Source organism: Amblyomma americanum, chromosome 11, assembly GCF_052857255.1.
Source record: "Amblyomma americanum isolate KBUSLIRL-KWMA chromosome 11, ASM5285725v1, whole genome shotgun sequence".
NCBI lineage: Eukaryota > Metazoa > Arthropoda > Arachnida > Ixodida > Ixodidae > Amblyomma > Amblyomma americanum.
In genome coordinates this window covers 87,278,979-87,302,428 of record NC_135507.1, presented here as the reverse complement: position 1 = coordinate 87,302,428, position 23,450 = coordinate 87,278,979, and the positions used below count along the sequence as shown (strand labels likewise).

The following is a 23,450-nucleotide window of genomic DNA, read 5'->3' as shown; positions in this document are numbered from 1 at the left end:
AGCCTCTAGTGGTGTATTTTTGTTTTACTTGCTTTACAGTGCTTTTATCTAGGGCAAACAAGTTGGTTTTGTTAATGTAATATAAAACACAAAAACATGACAAAACGTATCTCTAGTTATTAACACAATTTGCAATACCTTTACTCTTTGTCCAATCATAAAGTTCGCCCTCCGTGATGTCATATCCGATGCTAAAAACCGCCACTGTATGGTGACACCGTCAGCGCCATGAATTTGTTTTTGCGAGCTAATTAAAATATTAAAAACAGGAGTATACGTGGTACGACTGATGCTAATAGCATCACTATAACTCTTTATATGCAACCAATGGGCAAAAAATGCACTGAAAATGTGTTTCGGGGCCCCTTTAATATACTGGCTGCGTACATGAGTAATTATGAGTATGCAAGCGAGAGAGCGACGAAAATGGAACCAAATAAGATGAAACTATCCTAATCTACTCATAAATATGAAGTTTTTCTTTATCTTATTGCTATTTGTATTTTTTAAAGTAATAATAAAGCAAGTACGAGGAATTGTTTTTTGCTAGGTAGACAGCGCTACTGTGGCCATGCTGGGAACTTTTCTAGCGTACCGCGGCATTGCTCGATAACGGGCTTACGTTTAATGTATATAAAGTGGCCGCGGCTGGCAGCGTGCGGCGTGGTTTTGACTTGCGGAGTATTCGTGTGCAGCGTGAGGCTCCGGATTTACTTGTGTTTCAGTGCCATCAGTTGTGTTTTTGCTATCACTAGTGCACACCAGAAGAGGAAATGTCTGACTCGGAATCTCTGGACACGGATGAAGAGGTATACCTGTCAGTCATTTCTACTATGCGTGCGTATGACAGTCGCAACACGTGTCCAAGCGATGTTTACTCGTTGTAGAGAGAATAGGCCGTCAGTGAATCGTTTACACGTTTTCACTTCACTTCACTTCACTTCACTTTAATACCTTAAAAACCCTCGTTAGAGGGTATTACATAAGGGGTGGGGCACACAGAAATGAAAAACAAAGACTAAACAGATAAGTTGAAAGTTATACAAATATAAGATTATCACTAAGCAAGTACACGCGTGATTTCTTCGATGAACAATGATTGGCATGTGATAGCAGCAAGTTCACGGGGAAGGCCGTTCCAGTCGTTCGCGGTCCGGGGGAAGAATGATGGTTTTGGTTTGTCATGGCCACTGTTTGGCGAAACGTTTTTATAACAGAGGCGCCGCTGCTTACGAATACTGTCTGGCAATGTTGTTGGCCATCGGTGCTTTCATTGCGATGTTTAACGAGGAGTTTGGAAGCGCACTAGTAACTACCTGTAGCGCGTCAGCGTGCGATTTCGTTAGGATGTTATGTTCGTTTGGAGCGAATCCCAGCCTCCTACGGGCTGCCGAGATCGGCGGTAGATGGGCGATCGTTTGATCACTTTTCGCTTTCAGCTGCAAGAGAGCCTGGCGAAAGGCGAACTAAAGCCCGGACTCTACGCCATTGCGCCTCATGTCAAGAAGGAGTTCATCAATAACACGGTAAGCGACGCCCGATACGTGATCTTCAACTTTCAAAGTTCGTTTTATTGCGGGTTGAGCCGGTTTTTTTTTTCAAGGCATTTCAATCATTTTAGCCGCTCGAGTCTGTGTAAGCACACCCCGCGCGGGCGACGGGCATTACTGGCTTAAAATGCCTTGAAAGGAATCGTACAATGCAGAGCAGTGATAATTTCTTGATCTCAGAAGATTTGCAGGGCCACACCAAAGGGCCGATCTCGTGTCAAAAAGGCCGGACCATCTGACGACGCAATAATCGCAATTAACGTCCATCTATCTTGGAATTTTCCGAGTTCGATGCACGGGACAAGTTAAGTGCAAAGATATGAAATCGACCTGAAGTTTTCTTTTGTATTCATGAGTTAATGTTAAATATGAATGTTAATTAAATATACATCTTGTCACAAAGAACACCACCAGCTTTCACATCTTATATCGAAGAAGTACCGGCGGTTTTCGGATAGCAATGTGTTAGCAAATAGTTGCTGACTGTTCAGTTTGGAACGAGTGTCGTCAGCAGTATGCCGACATTGACACAATTGTCCTCATTTGCAGTCTTGAGAGAAACTTTTGGCTTTCTCACTTTGGCTGGGGGCACATAGTTTATGCCCTGTTTTGGCTTCAGAATTAATGCTGGCCTTGCTCAGCTGTAAATAATACTACCCAGTTTCATGCTCCACAGGCCATATTCATGTCAATCTGTGGCCAAGGCTTCAAGTTCTAATGCCTGTCTTGACGCACTAGGAAGCTGCTCACAATTTATTTGCTTTGTGCTGTTCGGCACTCAGCTAGTAAGGATCAGTAGGCTCGATGAGAATCAGACAAACCACTAAGTCATTAGCCTATGCTCCATCTCGTCAGTAATTTGCAGCACTGTGGATGCTATGGCGATCTGAGCCTATAAGAAAGGTGTACAGAAGGGTGGCTCCATCACTCGGCTGTGTCTCCTGCACGCAAGAAACTCAGCCGACTCTGGGGACCGCATATTTCCAAATCGAGACACACCACTTTGCAGCAGGCCTCCGCAGTGCTGTTTGTGCAGACTTTCTCTTCTACTTTAACCTTTGAAAGAAACACTTACCTTTTTCTCCAAAAAAAAAAAAAAGCCTGAACTGCCTTTACAATTACAGCAGTAATTGTTTGAAAAATAGTTCAACACTGTTCAAATATTTGAGAGCCTATTTGTTGTGTTCCTGCAGCCCTGATCAGCTGAGAGAGCTTTAGCTTGCTGCAGACAACTTGTGAAGTGGACTCTAGGTGGAGTTTAGGCTTGCGCAGTGTGTAAGCACTTCATGCTTCAGAAACCCAGGCTTTGCTTTTGCCGTTGTTTTTCTCGCTGTCATAGAGTCCGAGTTCACCTTCCTCACCGCACTTCATCTTAACCATGTCTCTGCTTTTAGGATGTCTTCACCCATTCATTCACCTTCATTTTCCTTTCATATTTTGGTGCTCACCGTGTTCATTTCCAACATGTATTGGGAGGTGGCTGCGCTGTACCTATCTGTTGGACATTATAACTCATTACCGGCTGAGCCTTTGTTGCGCGAGAGTATGCAGTGCTGGCCACATTTTCCGCTCATGTTGTCAGTACTCTTCACTTTTTATCTCTGTGTCTAATTCTAGTGGAAATTCTGAGGATGGTGAAAAGAAACAATGCTGTTGAACAGCATAAGAGCTCCATGTCCCCACACCCAACCCACAGAACAGCCAGCTGCTACGTGCCAACCGCAGTCAGAAAACTGGAGAGAGGGAAATCCCCCTCTCCTCTGGTGGGAGGAGGGAGAAACTGGAAGGGGGCTGCCGTGTTGTCCTCGAAAGTTTTTTGTCGGCAGTAATTTTTGCAAAGTTGGAACTATAATAAACCAAGTAGCCTGGGAATGCTCTATAAATGACATTTCTTGTACCAGGGCCTGTTTTCTGTGTAAAATGAAAACAAAGTGAAATGCAGCGGTTGGCAGTACCAGCCTCATTGTGGCTACAACCTGCCAGTACTGGTTGGTTCCTGTGTGTGTCACGCACGTTGCTGCTTCGTCCGCATTCAGTTCATATAGTTGGAATTTCATGCTGCACGGAAGCAACTAGCCTTCCAGGTCTTAAGTTGGCCTGTATTGATTGATTACTGTGTTCTGACCACAAACAAGCCACTTTCGCTCGAAAACAAGCTTTTACAGTCTAGGGAAGGCCAAAGATCAAATACAAGTATCATTGTTGCTGGTTATGTCATGTCATGACAAGCATTGTATGCCTGAAGTGCAGCTACATTGTCATTCACTTTTTTACGGTGATCATGGAGTTGTTTTTTTAACTGATGTCTCAAGTTTGAATGCAGTGACGAGGAACAAAATCGATTGTTAAGGGTGATGAGGATGTTAGAAACTTTTTTATTTGTCAGCACATCTTTGCTGAAACTTGGCATGTAGGTATATCATAAAATGCTGAGTTTAAATGTAAATTTAGATTGCGGATATCTCACCTGGAAGGAAATATACTACAAAATAACATATCCTAATTAGGTCATTCCTCACCGGCCTTCATGGTCTTTTGTCAGTTAAAGAACGCTTTTTTTTTTTAAGATTATACAGACATTTCCTCCTTTGGAACTTTTAATATGAGCTATTTATCAATATTGTTTAGCTCTCATTACTAGGCAGAAGGAAATAACTTTTTCAGCTTTCCACACCGCCAAATTTTATATCTGTAAAAATCTCCAGAAAACAATTCTTTATGCCTTGGGCTTGGTGCATGATGGCCTTAGTTGCTTATGTGCCATTAAACCCAGCACAACAACAGACATTTTCAAAGGTCCATCACACATCATAAAGCTAACAAAATGCCTATAAAGTCATTTTGTTGAGAATAAATAAATTGCAAAGTCTGAAATAAAAAACGATGCCGCGTTACTTAGCCTACATTTGGCCTAATTGCTAATGTATCATGATTGAAGGAAAAAAAGATGCCTATAGGATATGCGTTGGACCTTTGGAAATGTCTACATATTCTTAAAAATGCTTTTCCTCAGTTGGGAAATTACCATAAAAGCCTGTCAGAAATGACCTAGTTAGGATATGTTATTTTGCATTATATTTCTTTTCAAGTGAGATTTTTGAAGTCTATATGTATACTTGAAAGCAGAATTCTATAATATACCTGCATGCTAATAAGTTTCAGCTGGCTATGTTGAAAAATAAAAAGTTTTTATGACCGTCATCTCCTCTAATGCGCCTTTTCCACCAAAAGATCTTATCAAAGGCATAAAAGCAATACTGTTGATTTTTACGAAGACTAAAAGATTGCATGGAGTTGTCCCCAATGTCCTTTTAAACAGGGGTATCTTTAGAAGCAACGAAGCTTTTGTTTGAGGTTTGAACAACCTGGCAGGGTGTCACATATAATAAGGAGCCTAAATTAAATTTTAAAGGAAAGAGTTGTGAAGAAGACAACGTGAATTAACCAAAGAATAAAGAAGAGGAAGAAGAAGCATTCCGAGTGGTGGAGGGACATCATTGGTGGAGAAGCATTCGGTGAGGTGGAGACATGATTGGTGGAGAAGAGAAGAAGACGAGGACAAGGCTTAGGTGGACTAACATTGAGGCTATAAAAGGTCGAGTGAGAGCGAGGCACTGGGGGGAACAGCAGAGAAGCGGAGGCTCCGGCGGGTCAGGGACACTTTGGCTGGAAGAGAGCGACGTCGGCTACTGCTCCGTTGAGCTCGCGTTCTACGGCAACGCATCGTGGACTTCCTGCCGTGCTTGAGCACGTTCCGGGGAGTTGACGGAGGGCGCTACCACCTGCTACGGCCAGGGGTATCTCCAGCGCTATTGCAACCCATCCGGGTGGTGCCCCCAACGCCAACAACACCGGCATCACCTCCACGGGTGCTTGGACCTTGAGCTTGTACGACGCAGCCAGCGACGCCAGCCCAAGCGTGTCGAAAGCCGCCAGCGACGCCAGCCGAAGCACGTCGAACGCCGCCTATGGGATCCATACAACGCCGCACCGAACCAACCGTGAGCACGAACGCCGACCACGAATAGTAGAACGCTAGTAGTAGACGCTGGTAGCAGTGTGCCTGGGTTGTGTGTATTTATAGCCTTTGCGTTTTGTGTTAGATTTGTTAGTTTTGTGTTCTAGTGTGTGTGTCACGTAGGGTGTATTAAATGTGCGTTTGTGTGGGTACACCCGTCGCCTAGTCCATTCTTTCGGTCCGAGTGTTCTCCGGAGAGATCCGTGACAAAGATAAGTGGCGAGCCTGTGCCAGGATTAATTTCCTTTTTTCTTTTTGCGTTGGCTCGGTTCTTTCCGATCTCTCGACGGCAGAAAGGATGGATTTGGCTAGAACGTTAGAACTGGCGCTCAAGCTAGGGTTAAGCAAGGAAGAGGCGATGCATCTCTATGAGGAGGAGGGAAAGAGGCAGAGAGAAGAAAGGGCACAAGCACGTGCAGACGCTCGCGAGGCAGAAGAGCGAGAAGAGAAAACAGCTCGTGATGCAGAAGAGCGCGAGGCGAAAAGAGCTCGTGAGGCAGAAGAGCGAGAAGCTAGAAGAGCCCGCGAGGCAGAAGAAAGGAGAAAAGAAGGATAGAGAACGGGAGAAGGAGTTTATTTTGTGGAAACAGGCGCATGTCGCGGGAGGATATGAGGAGATCACGGACAATGATCAGCATTCCTTAGCGGGTACAGAATCTCCTAGACCGGCCAGAGTTTGTCCAAGAAAGCTGCTGGCTCCATTCGATGACAAGAGAGATGATTTGGATGCATATCTGCAACAATTCGAGCGGATAGCTTTGGGGCAAGGCTGGGAGCGCAGTGAATGGGCCACGGCATTGAGCGTGTGTTTAGTCTGAGAAGTGCTGAATGTGTTTGGAAGGATGCCTGCTGCTGATTCCATGGACTACGAGAAAGTCAAAAAGGCACTCCTCCAAAGATTCAGGCTTACGGCAGAGGGTTTTCGTGAGAGATTTCGCACCGCGAAACCTGAGGATTCGGAAACCGCTAAGCAATTTTCCTGCAGGCTTACCAACTATTTTGATAGGTGGCTTGATATGTCAAACACAGAAAAGAGTTTTGAAGGGGTGCGTGACAAGCTGGTCACAGAGCAATTTTTAGCGTGCTGCAGCTCGAAGCTAGCGCTATTCCTGAAAGAAAGTTGTGTTCATTGGAAGAGTTCGCCGACACTGCAGACAAATTCCTCGAGGCTCAAGGGCTAAAAATTTGAGTAAGGCAAAGGAGGAAACCCAAAAGACCATAGAGACAGACGCGGCAAAACCAACAGTATATGCCGGTGCATCTAAGGCGCCAGTAAGGTGTTTTCTCTGCGGCAAGGTGGGACACCGTGTAGTTGACTGTCGGACTAGTAGCGTTGCCCAAAAGACACAGGTTGTGTGTCAAGGTTGTAAGAGGGGGGGGTCATACTCTGGATGAGCGCCGATACAGAACGCAGGACCGAGCTGCATGCGTTGTCGACTCAAGGGTAGAACTTGTAACGCCACCCGAAGTTCCACAACTGAAAGGAGAGCAAACGCCGCTGCAAAAAGGGGCAATGAGTTGAACACCCAAGTCGAAAGCAGCAATGCCGGTGGTGGTTGGGCAAATAGGGGACCGTCCTATATTGGCGCTTAGAGACAGTGGAGCCAACACAGTCTTGGTTCGGAGAAACCTGGTGAAGGACGAGGATCTTACAGGGGAATCATCGGCCGTCACTCTGGTAGACAGCACAGTAAGGTACCTTCCTGAAGCCAGGATTATAGTGTCCACGCCATATTATACTGGGCAGGTAGTGGCAAAATGCGTAGACCAACCCATCTACGATCTCATCTTGGGAAACATTACGGGTGCAAGAAGTGTTGAAGACCCTGATCCCGAGTGAAGGATGCTCGACGCTGAAGAACATCGAAAGGAGGAAAGGCCCGCGACAGCTCAGACGGGTGCAGTCAGTTTCTCGTCGGCAGTGGAGACAAGAGCTCAAGCGACAGCCCGAGCAACGCAGCGTCCGCTCTCTACTCCTGTTGCGATGTGCTTGAACGTAACGCCGGGCGAAATTGCAATTAGGCAAAAAGAAGACCCAAGCCTGAAGGCCTGCTTCGAAAGAGTCGGGGAAAAGGTAAAAAGAAAGAAATGTCGTACGTCATTCGAATATCTATTGGTAAATGGTCTTCTGCACAGGGAGTGCATATTTAGTTCAGAAAGGCGGGTCCAACAGCTGGTGTTACCATGAGATATGCGAGAGACCGTGCCACACTTAGGACATGACGCCATTATGGCCGGACACCAGGGTGTCCAAAAAACGGTGTCTGGGATCACCGAGGAGTTCTTTTGGCCGGGTGTTCAGAGTGACGTTAAGCGCTTTGTTGGCTCATGTGACGTGTGCCAGTGCACAGTCCCGAAGGGAAGAGTTGGTCCCGTAGCTCTGGGCAAGACGCCAGCCATCGACCTACCACTTCAAAGAGTGGCTGTTGGCATTGGATAAAGAATTTGTTCTTCACAGTGAAGTACCAGACAGAGTATTAGGAACCGTTCTTTTGCAAGAAGAGAATCAAACAGCTCTAGCTATCTCTGGAATGTATCTTTTTGGTTTTGTTGTTGTTGTTGTGGTGTTAATATATCTCTGGGATTTATCTTGTTGCTGTTGCTGTTGTTGGTATTATGTGATTACGCAAGGGATGTTTTGTGGACATCGACATATCTTTAAGTACTTTGTACGGACAACGGCAGTGGTGTGTTAGTGTTCTGAACACGCAGTTTGGTGTGCTGTGTTAGTGTCGTGCTCATGGTGTGTGCTGGACATCTGCGATGTGGTGTGTGCTGGGTCCAGAATCGCCACAGAAGATTGTCGGTTGGCTGGATGGCTTGGAGATGAGGATGACGTGAGCAGTTTTTCATGGAAAAACTCTTGAGAGAGAGGGCCCTTGTCACATATATTAAGGAGCCTAAATTAAATTTTAAAGGAAAGAGTTGTGAAGAAGATGATGTGAATTAACGGAAGAATAAAGAAGAGGAAGAAGAAGCATTCGGTGTGGTGGAGGGAGATTATTGGTGGAGAAGCATTCGGTGAGGTGGAGAGAGATGATTGGTGGAGAAGAGAAGAAGACGAGTTGCCACCCATCCGGGTTGTGCCCCCAACGCCAACAACACCGGAATCACCTCCACGGGCGCTTTGACCTGGAGCTTGTACGACGCAGCCAGCGACGCCAGCCCAAGCGCGTCGAACGCCGCCAGCAACGCCAGCCCAATCACGTCGAACACCACCTCGACGCCGCCTACGGGATCCATACAACGCCGCAGCCGCACTGAACCAACCGTGAGCACGAACGCCGACCACGAATAGTAGAACGCTAGTAGTAGACGCTGGTAGCAGTGTGCCCGGGTCATGTATATTTATAGCCTTTGTGTTTTGTGTTAGTTTTGTTAGTTTTGTGTTCTAGTTTGTGTGTCACGTAGGGTGTATTAAATGTGCGTTTGTGTGGGTACACCCGTCGCCTAGTCCATTCTTTCGGTCCGAGTGTTCTCCGGAGAGATCCGCGACACAGGGTAAATTCATCATCTTTCTTTTTCCCGAGCACAAACCGTTTTTTGGATCAGGTTTCAACGAGATTCTGCTAGAGCTTGTCCTGAAACTTTGTGGCGGCATCCACAGGCCATATTTGCCCTTCAGAATTGTTGACCGTTGGTTCTGTCATTGCAGGCAGCGCTGAAACAGAAGCTGGCAGAAATGGAGCTCGATTTGGATTGGGTTGAGACCCTGACCATGGTGAATGGGCTGGCACCTTTGACGCCGGAGCTGTCGGAGCAATTTGGTGACATGGAGCTGCAAAAGAACCGCAAAGGCACCGTGGTCATGGGATCCAATGAAGACCCTGTTCACCATGACTTCAAGCGCGAGATGGCCTTGTGAGTCCTTTTTATACTTCTTTTTAGCTTTGGACTTTTGATACATGGAATGGTTGTACCTGTCCTAGGTGGGCAAACTTAAAGGAATAAAGACGCCAAACATTTGATGTCTTTATTCTTTTCGCATGTGGAATTCACCTATGGCCTCTGAACGATTTACAGTGTAACTGTTCTTTAATATTCTTTTGATTTCAACTGTCGGACTATGGCTGGGACATACAGCAGAATGTGGGATCATCTGAGGCATCCAAAAGCTGGGATATGACGGATAGTTCATTTTTTGTCTTCTTAGTTATTGGGCAGGCTGGTGTAGGAGTTGGCGTGAACTTAAAGGAAGGAAGCAACAATTGTTCATATGCCTTGCACGACTTCAAGGCATCTTGTATGTCATAGCCATCGTTTGTCAGCTGAAACTGAAACTGGAACAAAATTAGATTAAAAAGTTTTAAATTATTTACGTGACTTAGGCAGATTCCATGCAATGATTGATGTCTTCGGTGTCATTCCGAAAACAGAGCACACGACAATATTTGGTGCCTCTGTGCCTGAAATGCCAACTGATGTTGTGGACAGTCTTACGGGAAGCTCTTGTGGCATAGCTTGGAACGGAACGATTTGCAAGCAGTTTGTTCAGCTCATTTCATTTTGTCCAAGACTGTTGCCTCAGTAGTAGTGTTTCAAGAGCAAAACGAAATGCGCTGTAGAAATGAATCAGGGTACTGTTTCTGGACATGTACAATAAGATCTGTCGTGCTAAAACATGGCTCAGAAGGTTTTGTGACTGATCCTCTCACTTTGACCAAGTGTTTTGCCATTTCGCCTGCCGGGATATGAACTCTTGAAGACACTGGCCAAGTTACGAAGAAATCGAGAAAGCAGTCGTGCATGGTGTACACTAATATACAGAGACATTCAAAAACTTAAGTTCATAATTTTATTAGCCAGGCTGGCTTTTGAGAAAGTTTGCATTTTGTTGATTTGCGACACAGCTAGCATGAGTCTGTACACTGTTCTTGATGAAGATTGAGCAGAGTTGTCTTTGCTTGGAATGCTGGTTATATTTTTAAGAATTTAAGTTTATTTGGTTCTTCCTGTTTGTCATTTGTGTCTTGTAAAAGTGGCAATGTCACATTTTTGGAATACTGTTTCTGTTCACTTTACCTGCTTTTCTGGTTTTTGTGGTGCCCGAGTGTGAACCATCATTGGCTGTGGTCCGTGCCCTCATTTAGCTCATATTCATCAGTATTTCTTTTTTATTTACCCACAGCACCAGCTGGCATTACAGTAGGGGAGGGTGTACAAACAGAGAAAACGTGACATAAGCATTGTCAGCCACAGAACATAACATCGTATCAAGAAGAAATCACAGAACAGAAAAGACAAAAATGCTCACAGCACCACAAAAGTGAAATGGTCATTGTAACATAGATAAGAAAAACACTACAGACGATCCTGAATATATCGAACAGTTGTAAAACTCCCTCGGGAATCCCATGCAGAAAATTTCAAATTTCAAATTGCAAATTGCATTTAAAACCCCTATAGCAAGTCATGTGGAGATGAGGTTATAGTAAACTACAGTGGAACATCGATTATACGACTTTGAGGGGACCACGCAAAACCGTCGTATAATCCGGGCGTCGTATAATCGAGAAACAAAGAATATCGGCAGTAGTGTTCAGTCTTGCCCGAAAAACTGATAGCAACAGCCTGAATAAGCACATGGCAAGAATCGACACCACTCTAAGGGTAGATCAAATTATTTTAGAAATGTCAACACTCAAGCATTTGTTCGGAGGAAGTGTGAGCAACTCTTTATTCTCACCTTCAAAAGAAATCTGTGATTTTTTTCTGAACATTTGCCCAGCTGCGACGCATTAGTTTCGTCTCGAGAGTTGCAACATCTGACAGCAGGTCGCCGTCTTCGTCGTGAGCACAAACCGCCGAATGTTGTTGATGCTGCACAACACATCTGCGTAGGTAGGAATAGACACGCTAGTTTCCGTAACGTAGTCCGTGACCTCTTTGTCGTAGGCGCCTGCAGCGTCAGCAGACACTGTCCACACACACACTTCCGCTTCTCGGCCTCTTCTATTATTTAACTTTTTTCTCTCAGGGTGAATGGCTTTCGACTCCACGATATCGTGAGCCGCACTGGTCGCAGCCGAAAATACGCCAAATTTCATGCAGACCAAGAAGGAAAGCACGTTATCGGAACGCTCTGTGGCACAAAGAGAAGCAGCAGCCCAAGCCGGATAGAGCAAGTGGCGGTGCATTTCAGTGCATGTGTTAGTTTCGTATCTGAAAATAAGACTTATCTGTTTCCCATTGAATTTTTAATATTTTTAGTATAACTTAGGCGGTGATAAATGTCCTTGCAGAAAACTTCCTTGACATCAGGGATTTGATCCTGCTTTTTTTTTTGTAGCTGAAATGCAGTAGTACAACATTCTTGCCCCCAGAGGGCTTGCCGTTAAAAAAAAGAAAGAAAAAGCAGGCACAGTCCGCGGCCTTTCTTTATGCCGTGGCTATCACTGTGGTTGACGGGAGCCACCTTTACGAGCTCTTTTGCTTTCTTTTGGGGAAGATTACCGTATTTACTCGAATGTAACGCGACAACGATTGTAACGCGAGAGTCGACTATTCGGGTGTGAAAAGGGGAAAAAAAAACTACGATTGTAACGCGAGGTTGGACTTCGGCCGTGCGACAGAAAAACCGAAAGAAACCGAATGTGACGTGAGGAACCGATATCGCACAGTTCTGAGGGTCAAAGACAACTTTATTGAAATACAAGCCAAACAGGCATTCCTATACACCCTCATCCTCACGGCAGTTGTCGTCGTCACTATCATCATCACAGCTTGACTCTTCTTTGTCACTAGCTGCCTCCCACAGCAGGTCGTCCTCGCTTCCATCTAGAGCATTTGAAATTGAGCATTTCTTAAATGCGCGGTTGCCCAAATCATGAGGCAGCCCGTACCAGGCTGCCTGAAACCCAGTGGGCAACGGTAGATGCGCTTGGGCATTTCAGGCTACCTGCAGATGTTGTTGATCCACTTTCAATCCACTCCCAGTATAATTGTCGCAAGCGATCCTTGAAGGGCTTGTTCATGCAAACGTCCAGAGGCTGGAGAATGGAGGTCATGCCACCAGGTATAACAATGAGATGCGTTCGGTCACGCTGTAGCTTTTGTTTGACGCCGGGTGTCAGCTGACCTCGGAAAGAGTCCAGAACCAGTATTGGTTCCGGATGCAGCAATGCGCCTGGCCTTCGGTCCCACATGCTTTGAATCCAATCTATGACAAGATTCGAGTCCATCCAACCTCGTGACAGCGCACGATAACGTCTTTCGGGAAAGTTTCCTTCGGGATCGTCTTCCGGCAAAAAATGATGAATGTAGGGAGATTGTGGCCGTCAGCCAAACATGCCACCATAACGATAATCCGATTTTTTTCGTTGCCTGTGCTTCTAAGGCGAACTTCATGCTCACCAGACTTGTGCACTGTTCTGGACATAGGCATGTCCAGATACGCGGGGGTCTGGTCGGCATTGCTGATATGTCCAAGTGGCATGTTGGTAGAGCGACGAAGATTGATGACGTAGCACTGGAACTCTCGAAGTTTTGACTCGAATTCCCTGGGAAGCTTCTGGCAAATAGAAGTCGTGCATCGAAGGGAGAACCCGGCCCTTCGCATATACTTCTGCACCCAGCCTCGTGATGCCTTAAACTGGTTTTGGGTCAAACCCGTGTCCCACGCAAGCTCCTGTGCTTTGCACTGAAGCATTTCAGTGCTTACTCCAAGTAGTCGGGAACGTTGCTCGCTAATGAACTCTGCAAGGCGTCGCTCCAACTCCGGGAAGTGGCCTTTCTTGGGCCCCCGAAAGCCTTTTCGCAGGCTGTTGCAGTTAAAACAATTCCTCGCGATGTTTCCTCCATCCCCTGATCATCGATTCGTTGACGTCCAGACGTCTTGCAGCTGCTGAATTTCCCACTTTCTCAGCAAGCAGAATAGCGTTGCGCTTGAAGCCAGCTCTATACTGAGCGCGTGAGAATGCCATTCCGGTTGAACACAGCTCGACCATTTGATAGGGGTAGGCCTAAGACTCGAAGCACGGAACGCACAACTGCACACACTGGCACCAAACATGAGAAAGAGCGAACAAAGTGCGCTGCTCCATGCCCTGCTGCCTGTTAGTCATGTGGCCACGTTTTTGCATCAGTTGCAAGGATTAACAGACAGATGGCGGTGGGATCGCTCGCTCCTTTGCTGCCGTCTTGGCGGCGATTGCGAGCGCTCGGTGCCTCCGAGATGGCTGTCTCAATTTGCGGTCACGGAGGCCACACAACCTTGCTACAGATTGCGAGCATTCGTCAAGAGGTGGCGCCCTCATCGCGCCAGTGACTCTAGCTGGCGTCAACTCTTGTTGGCTTGTTCTCACTGGCGTCGTTTTTTTTTTGTGATTGTGATTACGTTGCTGCTTTGTCCTAGTACAGTAGAACCCCGCTGTTACGTTCCTCACTGCTGCGTTTTCCCAGCTGCTACGTCATTTTCATCCGGTCCCGGCATATCTTCCCTAGGATCCAATGTATAAGGAACCCCGCTGTTGCGTAGTAGCTGTGAAAACGTTCCCGCATGATACGTCGAAACTTAGCACCCCGAGCCCGCCTGGGCTGAAGTAGGCAACGCGCTCCAACCGCCATTTTGACTTTTGGGAGTTTCAGCCGGGCTTGGCTATGGAACTGGCTGCAAGAAGCCGCACGCCAGTTTGAGAGGCCGCCACTAGGTGGCCGTTCGTGAAAAATGCTCTCACTACCCTAGCTCTCACTTTTACGGTCGCCGCACGGTTGTTGGACGGGTCGACTCCTCTTCTATCGTGCTATCGTCGTTGTACATTAAGCCTCGTGAACGTCGAACTTGTGCTTAGATGGCGTCGCGCAAGCGGAAGGCGCTTTCTGTTGAGGAAAAGCTGGACGCAATAAACGCAGTCGACAGGCAGCCAGTGCGGAAGAGAGTCGACATTGCCAAGGACCTTGGTCTCCCACCCTCAACTCTTAACAGCATCGTCTCGAAGCATGTTGAGATAGAGGGGAATGCAGCGCTCTTCGGCCCGAAAGCAAAGCAGGCTTGTGGCGCCAAGTATGGAAACCTCGACGAGGCTCTTCTTACTTGGTTCAAGCAAGCTCGTGCTGCCGGTGTAACTTCAAAGGCAGCATTTTGCACGAGAAGGCGATGGACATAGCCGACAAACTGGGCATCACCGACTTTGTGTCGTCCAATGGCTGGATCGACCGTGGTGATTTCTAGCGAGCAAAAGAAACGCCAAGTCACCATTCTGGGCTTTTTTAAGTCCTAAGCGCACTCTGTGGAAATAAATTGTCTATAGTTGAAACTGCACTTTTTTCATTCATTTTCGGAGCTTTCCTCACTGTTGTGTTTTCCCGGCTCTTACGTTTTTTTTCCCCGGTCCGAAATACCGAAATACGGTATTTCGCATTCATTTTCAGCTGGCTACAATGTGCCTGTGGGACAGCCTGTGTCTGCTTAGAGCTTTTTTTTTTTTCTGTGCTGTACCAGAGCCGTCGTACGAAGCGGGGTCAGCTTAAAATTGTGTCGTATAATCGAGGATTTTAATACATTGTCTCTATGGGAGTCTTGCCGGGACCAAACCGATTCCTCATAAAGTGCGGGTCATCGCATAAACAGGAGGCCATATAATCGAGGTTCCACTGTACATACTCTTCTAAGCGTGAAGTCCGAGGCACTAAGGAAAAGGCTTTTCACGGCTCTTTATGTCCAACATATTTCCTGTCACACCAGTTTACTTAGAAGAAAATGCAGTTGTAGATCCTGTAGGTATCTTTATGCTCTAGGTTTCTAGTAAATGGAAGTGTTTCAAATTAATTTTAACCTTTTAAAGAGTTTCATCAGTCTTTAGCACAACAGCAAACATTTCTAACCCTTCATTTGGTGCGAGATAGCCTTAACGACTGATACATCACAAAACCCAACAAATGAAACCCGTTTTTTGCCCACTAGTTCTGCATTTGTAGATCTTCCTGCAGTACTTATCATTGTTTGTACTTTTCTGTTATGTAGGAGATTCCTTTACTCACTGCTGTGTTCTAGAACCTGTAACGTGCTGCAAATAAGATATTAAATAATTTGCTGCTCTAGGAAGGCTTTTCTCGGTGGTAGGCATCTCCATAAGCTTGTTTTCTCCTGCAGTAGTCTTGCAGGAAGAGGCACAAAGCTGCCGCCATCTTTGACATGTACCCTGAAAACATAGCTGGCCTACTAAAAGTGTGAAACCTGTTTAATTGTAACTGGAACTCATGGTACTCGCCAACTCATATCGGCATGGCATAGCAGACATCACATGTTGACTAACCCGACGTGTGTTTGGTCTGTGTAGCAGGGCCTCTTGCAAGTTTGTGCTTGATGCAAAGCCTGAGGTGGCACTCTATTTGGAGCATTGTCTCGCCTTACTGCACCAGCGACAGAACAACCTGCCTTGGTACAGTGTGAAGAAATGACATTGTAGCTGCACACCTCATCTTTTCCGCGCTCACACGCACTCACCTGAGTTATGCCGGAGCAGCCGTAAAACTTATAGTTCTCTGTCTTAAAATTAATTTTCTGTGTTCGTTTGGCATGTGCGAGCTTTGCTTAATATTTGGGTATGTTGTAATTGTGTCCATATTTGGAGACATTGCACTTTGTTTGCAAAGATTTGAAAGTTTTCATATCTCATCGACGGGTCTGGATGCAGCTCATGAATCTCTAGCGCCTTCTGTTCCCTTTGCCCTCTCTGTGAGTCCCCTCCGTTACCCTCAACGATCATCGGTCATCTCATTTTTGCATTTTACATGCCTGGCCTACTACCATTTTTTTCTCTTGATTTCAACTAGGATGTCATTTATTCACTTGCGTTCTATGACCCACTCTGCTCTTTTCCAGTCCCTTACCGTTGCCCCAATCACTTTCTCTTCCTTGGCAGGTTGTGTTGTCTGCAGTTTGATTTTTAACCTTTCTGGTATCATTTGAGTTTGGGCCCCACACATGCTCCCTGCGATTGCTGCAGCAACAGATGTGATGTACTGCTGTCACTGAAAGATCTTTGCCCTGCTGCCTTGGACGATGGCGCCTATTCTCTTCCTCGTGCAGCTACCGGCAGGCCCAGGCGGCCGTGTTGGAGGGCATCCCTCGGCTCCACCAGCTGGGTGTGGTGACCCGGCGCCCCGATGACTACTTTGCCCAGATGGCCAAGTCAGACACTCACATGACCAAGGTGCGTGAGAAGCTGCTTACCAAGAAGGTGGCTCTGGAGCGCTCCGAGAAGGCCCGCAAGCTGCGCGAGCTCAAGAAGTTCGGCAAGAAGGTGAGTGTCTTCGTCTTATCTCTTTACCCTGTCCTCTGATTTGGGCTTGGGTGGCTAGTTGCAGCTCTTACAGGCTCTTGAATGAACTGCAAGTTTACTTCTTAGAAACATTTGATTCCTTTCGTTGAATTCAGGAGTTGGGCCTCTTGCAATGCACCTTTTAAGCTCGTCGGCTTCCACAAGTTGATGTGCGCCGTATTGCTTGGTTTGGATGCGCCCGATCTCCATTGCTAAATTTAGTGTGCACGGTGGCATCCTCTAGTGGCACTTAAGGAGCTCGTCAGGGGTACCATTGGGGCTGGTGCCACTGGTCTGGCAGCGTGTGCAGCTGTGCTACAGTGTCTATACCAGATATGGCCAAACTGTGGCTCCTCGCGAGTCCATATGTTGCGTGCAGTGCTCTGCCAACTGAGCTACGGCAGTAGCTCTCCAGTCTTCTACGCTCAGTTGTAGTTGTGTTGTTTGTACGCTAACCCTGAAAGTTTGTACCAGCACCGCGCCTGACCTTAGCGGTGGATGTGGGATGTTTTGTTATATACCGTAGGGTGTCGTGTAGAACATGCAGAGAGGGCGACAGCTGTTCAAGAATCTTCTTATGCTACCCATGGCATCAAGGCCACCAGAACCTGAGTCCCTTTGGGCAGTAGTGGGGCATATGTGTCCCACTTCCATTGCTGGCAAACAGAAAGCAGTGAACCTGGATGTTTTGTGCAGAATACTACCGTACTACGAAACAAGTTATTAAGCATGTTTTTATACTTTGCTGTTCTTACAAGCGCGGCTGTGCAATTTGACGAGACCAGTCTTGGAGGGGGAAAAAAAAGATAGAAAAATTGTTAAGCTTTTGAGCCTTTTCCATCAGTAAACTGCCTTGTAATACTTCTTGAAGCAATGTCTAATTCTGTTGCGAGTTTGCTTATGCGTCGATAAGATAGTACGACATTTGAGGTCTTCTTACGACATACGTTTTTTTCCACAAAACCAGTGGTCGAAATGCATTGAAAGTAGGGGTGTGCAAATATTCGAAATTTTGAATACGAATCGAATATCTTTGATTCGATTCGTATTCGAGAAATTGATATTCGAGAATCTCTGATTATTCGAAAATTCTCGAATACTCACGAGCGATCGTATACTGTGCAGACTTTCATAAAAGTGACCGTGGCAAAACCACAATATCGGGGCATATTAGCCAATGATCCAGTTAAAAATTCCAGGAAAACGATACAGAGGTCCTATTCCCTTCCTTTTCCGTCGTTTATCACGTGGTCCGATCGCGTGGTCCGATCGCATTCCGACGCCACTAGGCTTGACCTCATGCGAAATTCCGCATGTGGCCTTTCCCACATATCACCCGTGCTGCGAACAAGATGGCCGACGGCCCACTTCGAACAATCGCAATGCGAAATCGCGCTTTTTTTAATCCTGCCGTAATACTTTGCACATTTAATGTCCAGATCCGAAGAATGCATCCTGTCGCCTTCATAACTCTCTCGAGCGTGACCTCTACCATCCCGTTTTGTAAACTACGCTATGCGGGAAAGCCTACTTGCGAAATTTCGCGGGAGCCTCCTGAAGGGGCGTGTCGTGTTCTTACAATAGGGCAAGCGATCCTGTAAAAATCTCGCTTATTGCATGGTGCATTGTAACCCACGCACCTCTTCAGTAGCTGTAACGGCAGGCGTGACAACAATCGAAAGGCTCCTGTCGCTAGGTCAAAAAATAGCCCGGCCACGTAGTTTTGGTTTCTGGGCTTCGCCACTGCCGTGCGGCAACTGCAACTGTCAGCCCACGCATTCGCCGGTAGTCCAATCCCAGCTCCGCGCGGCTTTTGGACGCCGACTGGCGCGTCGCAGGTGATTTATTTTTCCTTTTTAGAAGCCGTCTCGCCGTTCCGATGCTAGTGTGTGTTTCCCGGCCCTTGCTTCCATTTGCGTTGTTCTCTAAGGCTCGTCATGGGCTTACAGGTGTTAGCGCGATGGAGCTGCCTCCTAAGGCCTTACTGTATCTTCGCATTTTCGGCAGGTTTTTTTCGGGGGGCACGGGGAAGTTTATAAACCTAGGCCTCCGGATAAAGCGGGCATTTCTTCCAGTCCCTTGAACTCCGAATGAAGGAGGTTTTACTAGTCATCATGCTATTTTTTGTTGCCAGTCTTGTTATTTTATGGATTTTGTTTTGTGTGACCTCATTACAGTTTGGATACTGTTATCCGGTGATACATAACCAACTCGCCCAGCAACTGGTTTTGATTTTGGATACTGTAATGCTGTCTCATGAATAGTATACATTTCTGTGCACATGTTTTTGTATACGGTACTGAGACAGTCTAGTTTTGTTTATTTTCGTTGCAAATAACATACATTATATTAAAAAAATAAGGGCAACAACATTTGCTTGTTTATCATCTTGATATTTTTTTTGTACTGAACAGATATTCAATATTTGATTCGATATTCGAAGCCGTTTTTTCTTCATATTCGTATTCGATTCGTATTGGGAAATTTCAATATTTGCATACCCCTAATTGAAAGTGATGTCATTGAATTCTGAGAGCCATTTTGAGTGACATTTTGCAATTTGTATGAATGTGTGACATGTATACAGCTTGCGCATTATACAGTAAAACCTCGGTAATTCGAAATCGCTTAATTCGAACTGACGGCCGGGTCCCGGCAAAACCCTGTGTATTTCAATGGGTCAAAACTCCCGATAATTCGAATATGCCGGTATCCACGTCGGTTAATTCGAACTAGGCGCCGATGGCTGGCATTGCTCCTCGCATATAGAAGTCACCTCGTAGCAAATACAATGCGCTGAAAATTAAAAAAAAATGCAGAATGATGAGAAAAAAAAAAAGCCAGCACGCACGAGGTGAGACGTGAATTTCGTTGCCCGAACCAACCCTCCGGTGCATGCCGTAGCAGGTTTTCGCTGCCGGAGCGTCGAAGCATTGGCTTGTCTATTTTTGGCTGACGCGCGGTCACGCGGGTAGCCACCCTACCGCGGGCGCCGCCTATGCTCCGGCCACGGTGGCTCCGGCGCAAGCTGTTGCAGGTTTCCGCTGCGCCGAGGCGGTCGTGACCATTGGAGACGTACGCGACCATGGAGGAAGGAAGTACTCGGGAGAGGCGGTTACGTCACATTTTTTTGAAGCCGCGCTTTTTTTCTGATGGAAATAAACGTTTCAATCAAGCGGGCCTCCCCTCCCCGTTCCCCCGCTTCCCTCTACTTGGCCGCCGTCCCAGCGCGCCTGCCCATGCAGCAGACGACGCCGCTGCGCCCAGCGTTCTATTGGCTGCGCCGTCGGCTAAACTCTCCCAGTAGCCCTTGCGAGAACGCGTGACTTCCGGTACCCTTTTATTGTTTATTGTGCAGCTCGGGAAGCGAAGACTCTTTCCTTTCCTTCATCCTGCACGCAGCACCCGGCCCCTCTTGTGCCTAGTCTTTGTTGCCGCGGTGTCTAGCGAAGTTTGTGTTGCGTGATATTTCTCGTTTGTTTGGTATCTCGCTGGTGACATCTCATCGACTGTGGCAATCATGGCAAACCGAGGAAAGTACTCCGCAAAGGATTTGAAGACGAAGGTGGAGATATTACAGGAGGTCGAACGTGGTCTCCTAACAAAGACAGCGATCGCAGAGAAGTTTGCAGTCAAGAAAAGCACGCTGTCCACATACCTCAAGAACAAGGACTCGATCTTCCATGCGTATCAAAAGGAGATGGAGCCCTCGCGGAATCGACTAAGAACATCGGCTCATCCAGAGATGGAGGATGCTGTAATGGCATGGATTAAGGACGTTCGCAGCAGGAACATTCCGCTAAGTGGACCAATAATTGCCGCAAAAGCAGTGGACTTCGCCAGCCAGATGGGCATAAGTGACTTCAGCGCGTCGGAAGGCTGGTTGTCGCGTTTCAAGGCCCGTCACGGACTTAAGTTTAAAAGCGTTTGTGGAGAGGCAGCCGCAGTCGATGAAGAAACGTGTCAAAATTGGATCTCAGGTCAACTAAAGGACTACCTGGCCGATTACTCGCTCAGCGATGTGTTCAATGCAGATGAAACCGCGCTTTATTTTAAGTTGCTGCCGAACAAGACTGTCAGTTACAAAGGCGACGCGTGTTCAGGCGGGAAGAGAAGCAAGGAAAGTGACGGTGTTGGTGTGCGCAAACGCAACTGGCACGGAACGGTGCCGCTTGCTAGTTATAGGCAAAGCAGCGAAGCCTCGCTGCTTTAAAGGGCTAAAAACTCTCCCTGTTGATTATACTTTCAACAGAAAGTCGTGGATGACGCGAGCAATTTTCACAGATTGGCTGCGCACACTCGACAGGAAGTTCGCGGCACAGAACAAGAATGTTCTGTTGTTCGTCGACAACTGTTCAGCCCATTGCGACATCAGCGGACTGAAGGCGATCCGTCTGGCATTTCTGCTGAAAAACACTACGGCTGTGCTGCAGCCTGTGGACCTTTGGGTTATTAAAAACCTCAAAACACTGTACAGGCGCCACCTCCTAGAGCGGATTCTTGTGTGTATGGACAGCGGCAAATCGTACGACGTCAATCTCCTCGGAGCCTGCCACATGCTGGCAACATCGTGGAATGCTGTCAAGGCGGACACAGTCGCGAACTGTTACCGAAAGTGCGGCTTCATTGAAGGCCCAGAAGCCTGCAGCACGGCAGAGCTGGATGCTCAGTGTGATGACTCCGTCGCGCTGCACCCTGCCTACGCTGCTTTATCGGAGGGTGTTGACTTCCAGAGCTTCATAGACGTTGACAGCGGCGTGGAGACATCGGGGCCGTTAAGCGATGCCGAGATTATTGAAGCGGCCTGCGGTGACCAGATGCCGCACAACTCGGGCGCGGCGAGCACAGCTGACAGCGACGACGAGTCCGACGGAGGCGACGATCCATTGCCACCCCCGAGTGCATGTGAAACAGCGTCAGCACTTGATCTGGCTGCGCGCTACTTCTCCGCCGATGATAATTCGGACGCTGCGTTGGAGCTGTTCGGCAAGTTGCAGACGATGCTTGTCGAGTCACGGCAAAGAAAACGAAAACAAATGCGCATCACCGATTATTTTTCTCTTTGATATGCTTTGCCAATCTGCTGTTAATAAACATGTTTTTGAAGCATAGTGTCATATTTAATCATTAAGCTTGCTGCTTACGCGAATGCATTTTGATGTTAGCTCCAACCGCATAAACAAATTAACTTTATTTCCTTCGACATTCGGGCTCTATGATTTTAATTCGCGCAATCGCCCGCCGCAAATGTGTAGTAGCGCGTAGTAAGAGATAACGATCTCAGATATGCCTGTTTTAGCTTCGGCCCGTGCTGCCGGGCGTAATGGCCGCTTTTTTTAGCGCCCGCTCGTTAATTCAAACTCCGCTTAATTCGAACAATTTTCCGGTCCCCCTCGAGTTCGAATTAACGAGGTTGTACTGTAAAGGGTCAAGCTGATGAGCAGGCAAGGGTAGGTAATTGGAGGGCTTCTTACAACATAAATATGAACAAAGTCAAAGTATTTTGTGCTGCTGGTGAACAGTCCCCAGGGGCGGGCTACACGCAACAGAAATATACGTTTGAAAGTAGAAGGTTGGGCAGCTGGTGCTGTCACTCAGTTGGCAAAGCACAATATGGGACATGATACAATTGTGGATTCGGATCTCATCATTGGCATATGATTGTCTTTTCTTCTACATTCTGTTAATTTACCTCGATTTAAGGGATAAACACTACTAATTTTCCAGTTTGATCGGCACCATTTCTTAAAAAAATCCTATTTGTTTTCTCTTGTTTCATTAACACTTGACCTCTTAATAGTTATATCATTATGCGCTCTTCATTGCCTCACTATTTTGTACTTGGTATTTCTCACCACGGAAGTTTGTTGTTTGTTGGAGCTAATGTTGTTTGATTGTTGTGCAGGTGCAAGTGGAAGTGATGCAGCAGCGGCAGAAAGAAAAGAGAGAGATGATGGAGAACCTTAAGAAGTTCAAGAAAGGCAAGGACTCTCTCTTTTTAATGCATTGTCTTTTCCACCGTACACCTCGTCTTCTCAGTCATGTCTGGACACATTCTGTAAAGGGTACCAGACCGTGGTTGGCTCCTTCTCTTATGTCCGTTGCAAGATGGTAAGCGGGCTTATGCAAACAATTTTAGTGCCTGCAAAAAAATTAGCTCTGCTCTGAGAAATGCCTGCATCCCCGAGTTTTGAGCGTTAACACGGGCTGGTGCTTACAGTGTAAAGTGCTGACGTACCTGGCCAGTTTCAAGTGTGCTTCTTAAAAACTGTTTAAAAGCATACCATGTAGTCAAGCCAACCTACACTGACCCCATCGATAATGAGCATTAATTCAGTGTGAATGAAGGCGATAGGTCTGTTGCAGTGCGTGTTAGAGCTGTAGCACTGAGTTCCGGATAGAATTAATGTTCGTGATTTGGGACTCTGTTACCTTAGACGCACAAGTGCCGCAAACTTTCCAACCGAAGGGGCCTCTACTTTCCTCTTGAGGCTCACCTGTGTGCTTAAGTAGCCTTGTGGCATAGAAAAAAAAAAGCGTGGTAGCGTGCGTGTTCATGGGTAGACTATGTTACCTGTTCTGTTCCTCCCCATCAGCCACAACACCCTGTGTTTCTTAATC

The 23,450-nt window shown here is 46.8% G+C and overlaps 1 protein-coding gene across 1 annotated transcript; it reads left to right on the top strand.

The window, feature by feature from the left end:
• The first annotated feature begins 619 nt into the window (after window positions 1–619).
• LOC144109780 (putative rRNA-processing protein EBP2 homolog) lies at window positions 620–23,094 on the top strand. Its single transcript, XM_077642573.1, has 7 exons — window positions 620–809; window positions 1,440–1,526; window positions 9,224–9,429; window positions 16,598–16,811; window positions 22,735–22,849; window positions 22,894–22,940; window positions 23,050–23,094. Exons 1-7 carry the CDS (start codon window positions 774–776, stop codon window positions 23,092–23,094), a joined length of 750 nt encoding a protein of 249 aa, XP_077498699.1. The 5' UTR covers window positions 620–773.
• The last annotated feature ends 356 nt before the right edge of the window (window positions 23,095–23,450 follow it).

Bases quoted from the DNA above. Each gene is read 5' to 3' on its own strand.
- LOC144109780 (XM_077642573.1), top strand. From the start codon at position 774: ATGTCTGACTCGGAATCTCTGGACACGGATGAAGAG. The intron at 810-1,439 runs GTATACCTGTCA...TTTCGCTTTCAG, and splicing joins CTCTGGACACGGATGAAGAG to CTGCAAGAGAGCCTGGCGAA. The intron at 1,527-9,223 runs GTAAGCGACGCC...CTGTCATTGCAG, and splicing joins AGGAGTTCATCAATAACACG to GCAGCGCTGAAACAGAAGCT.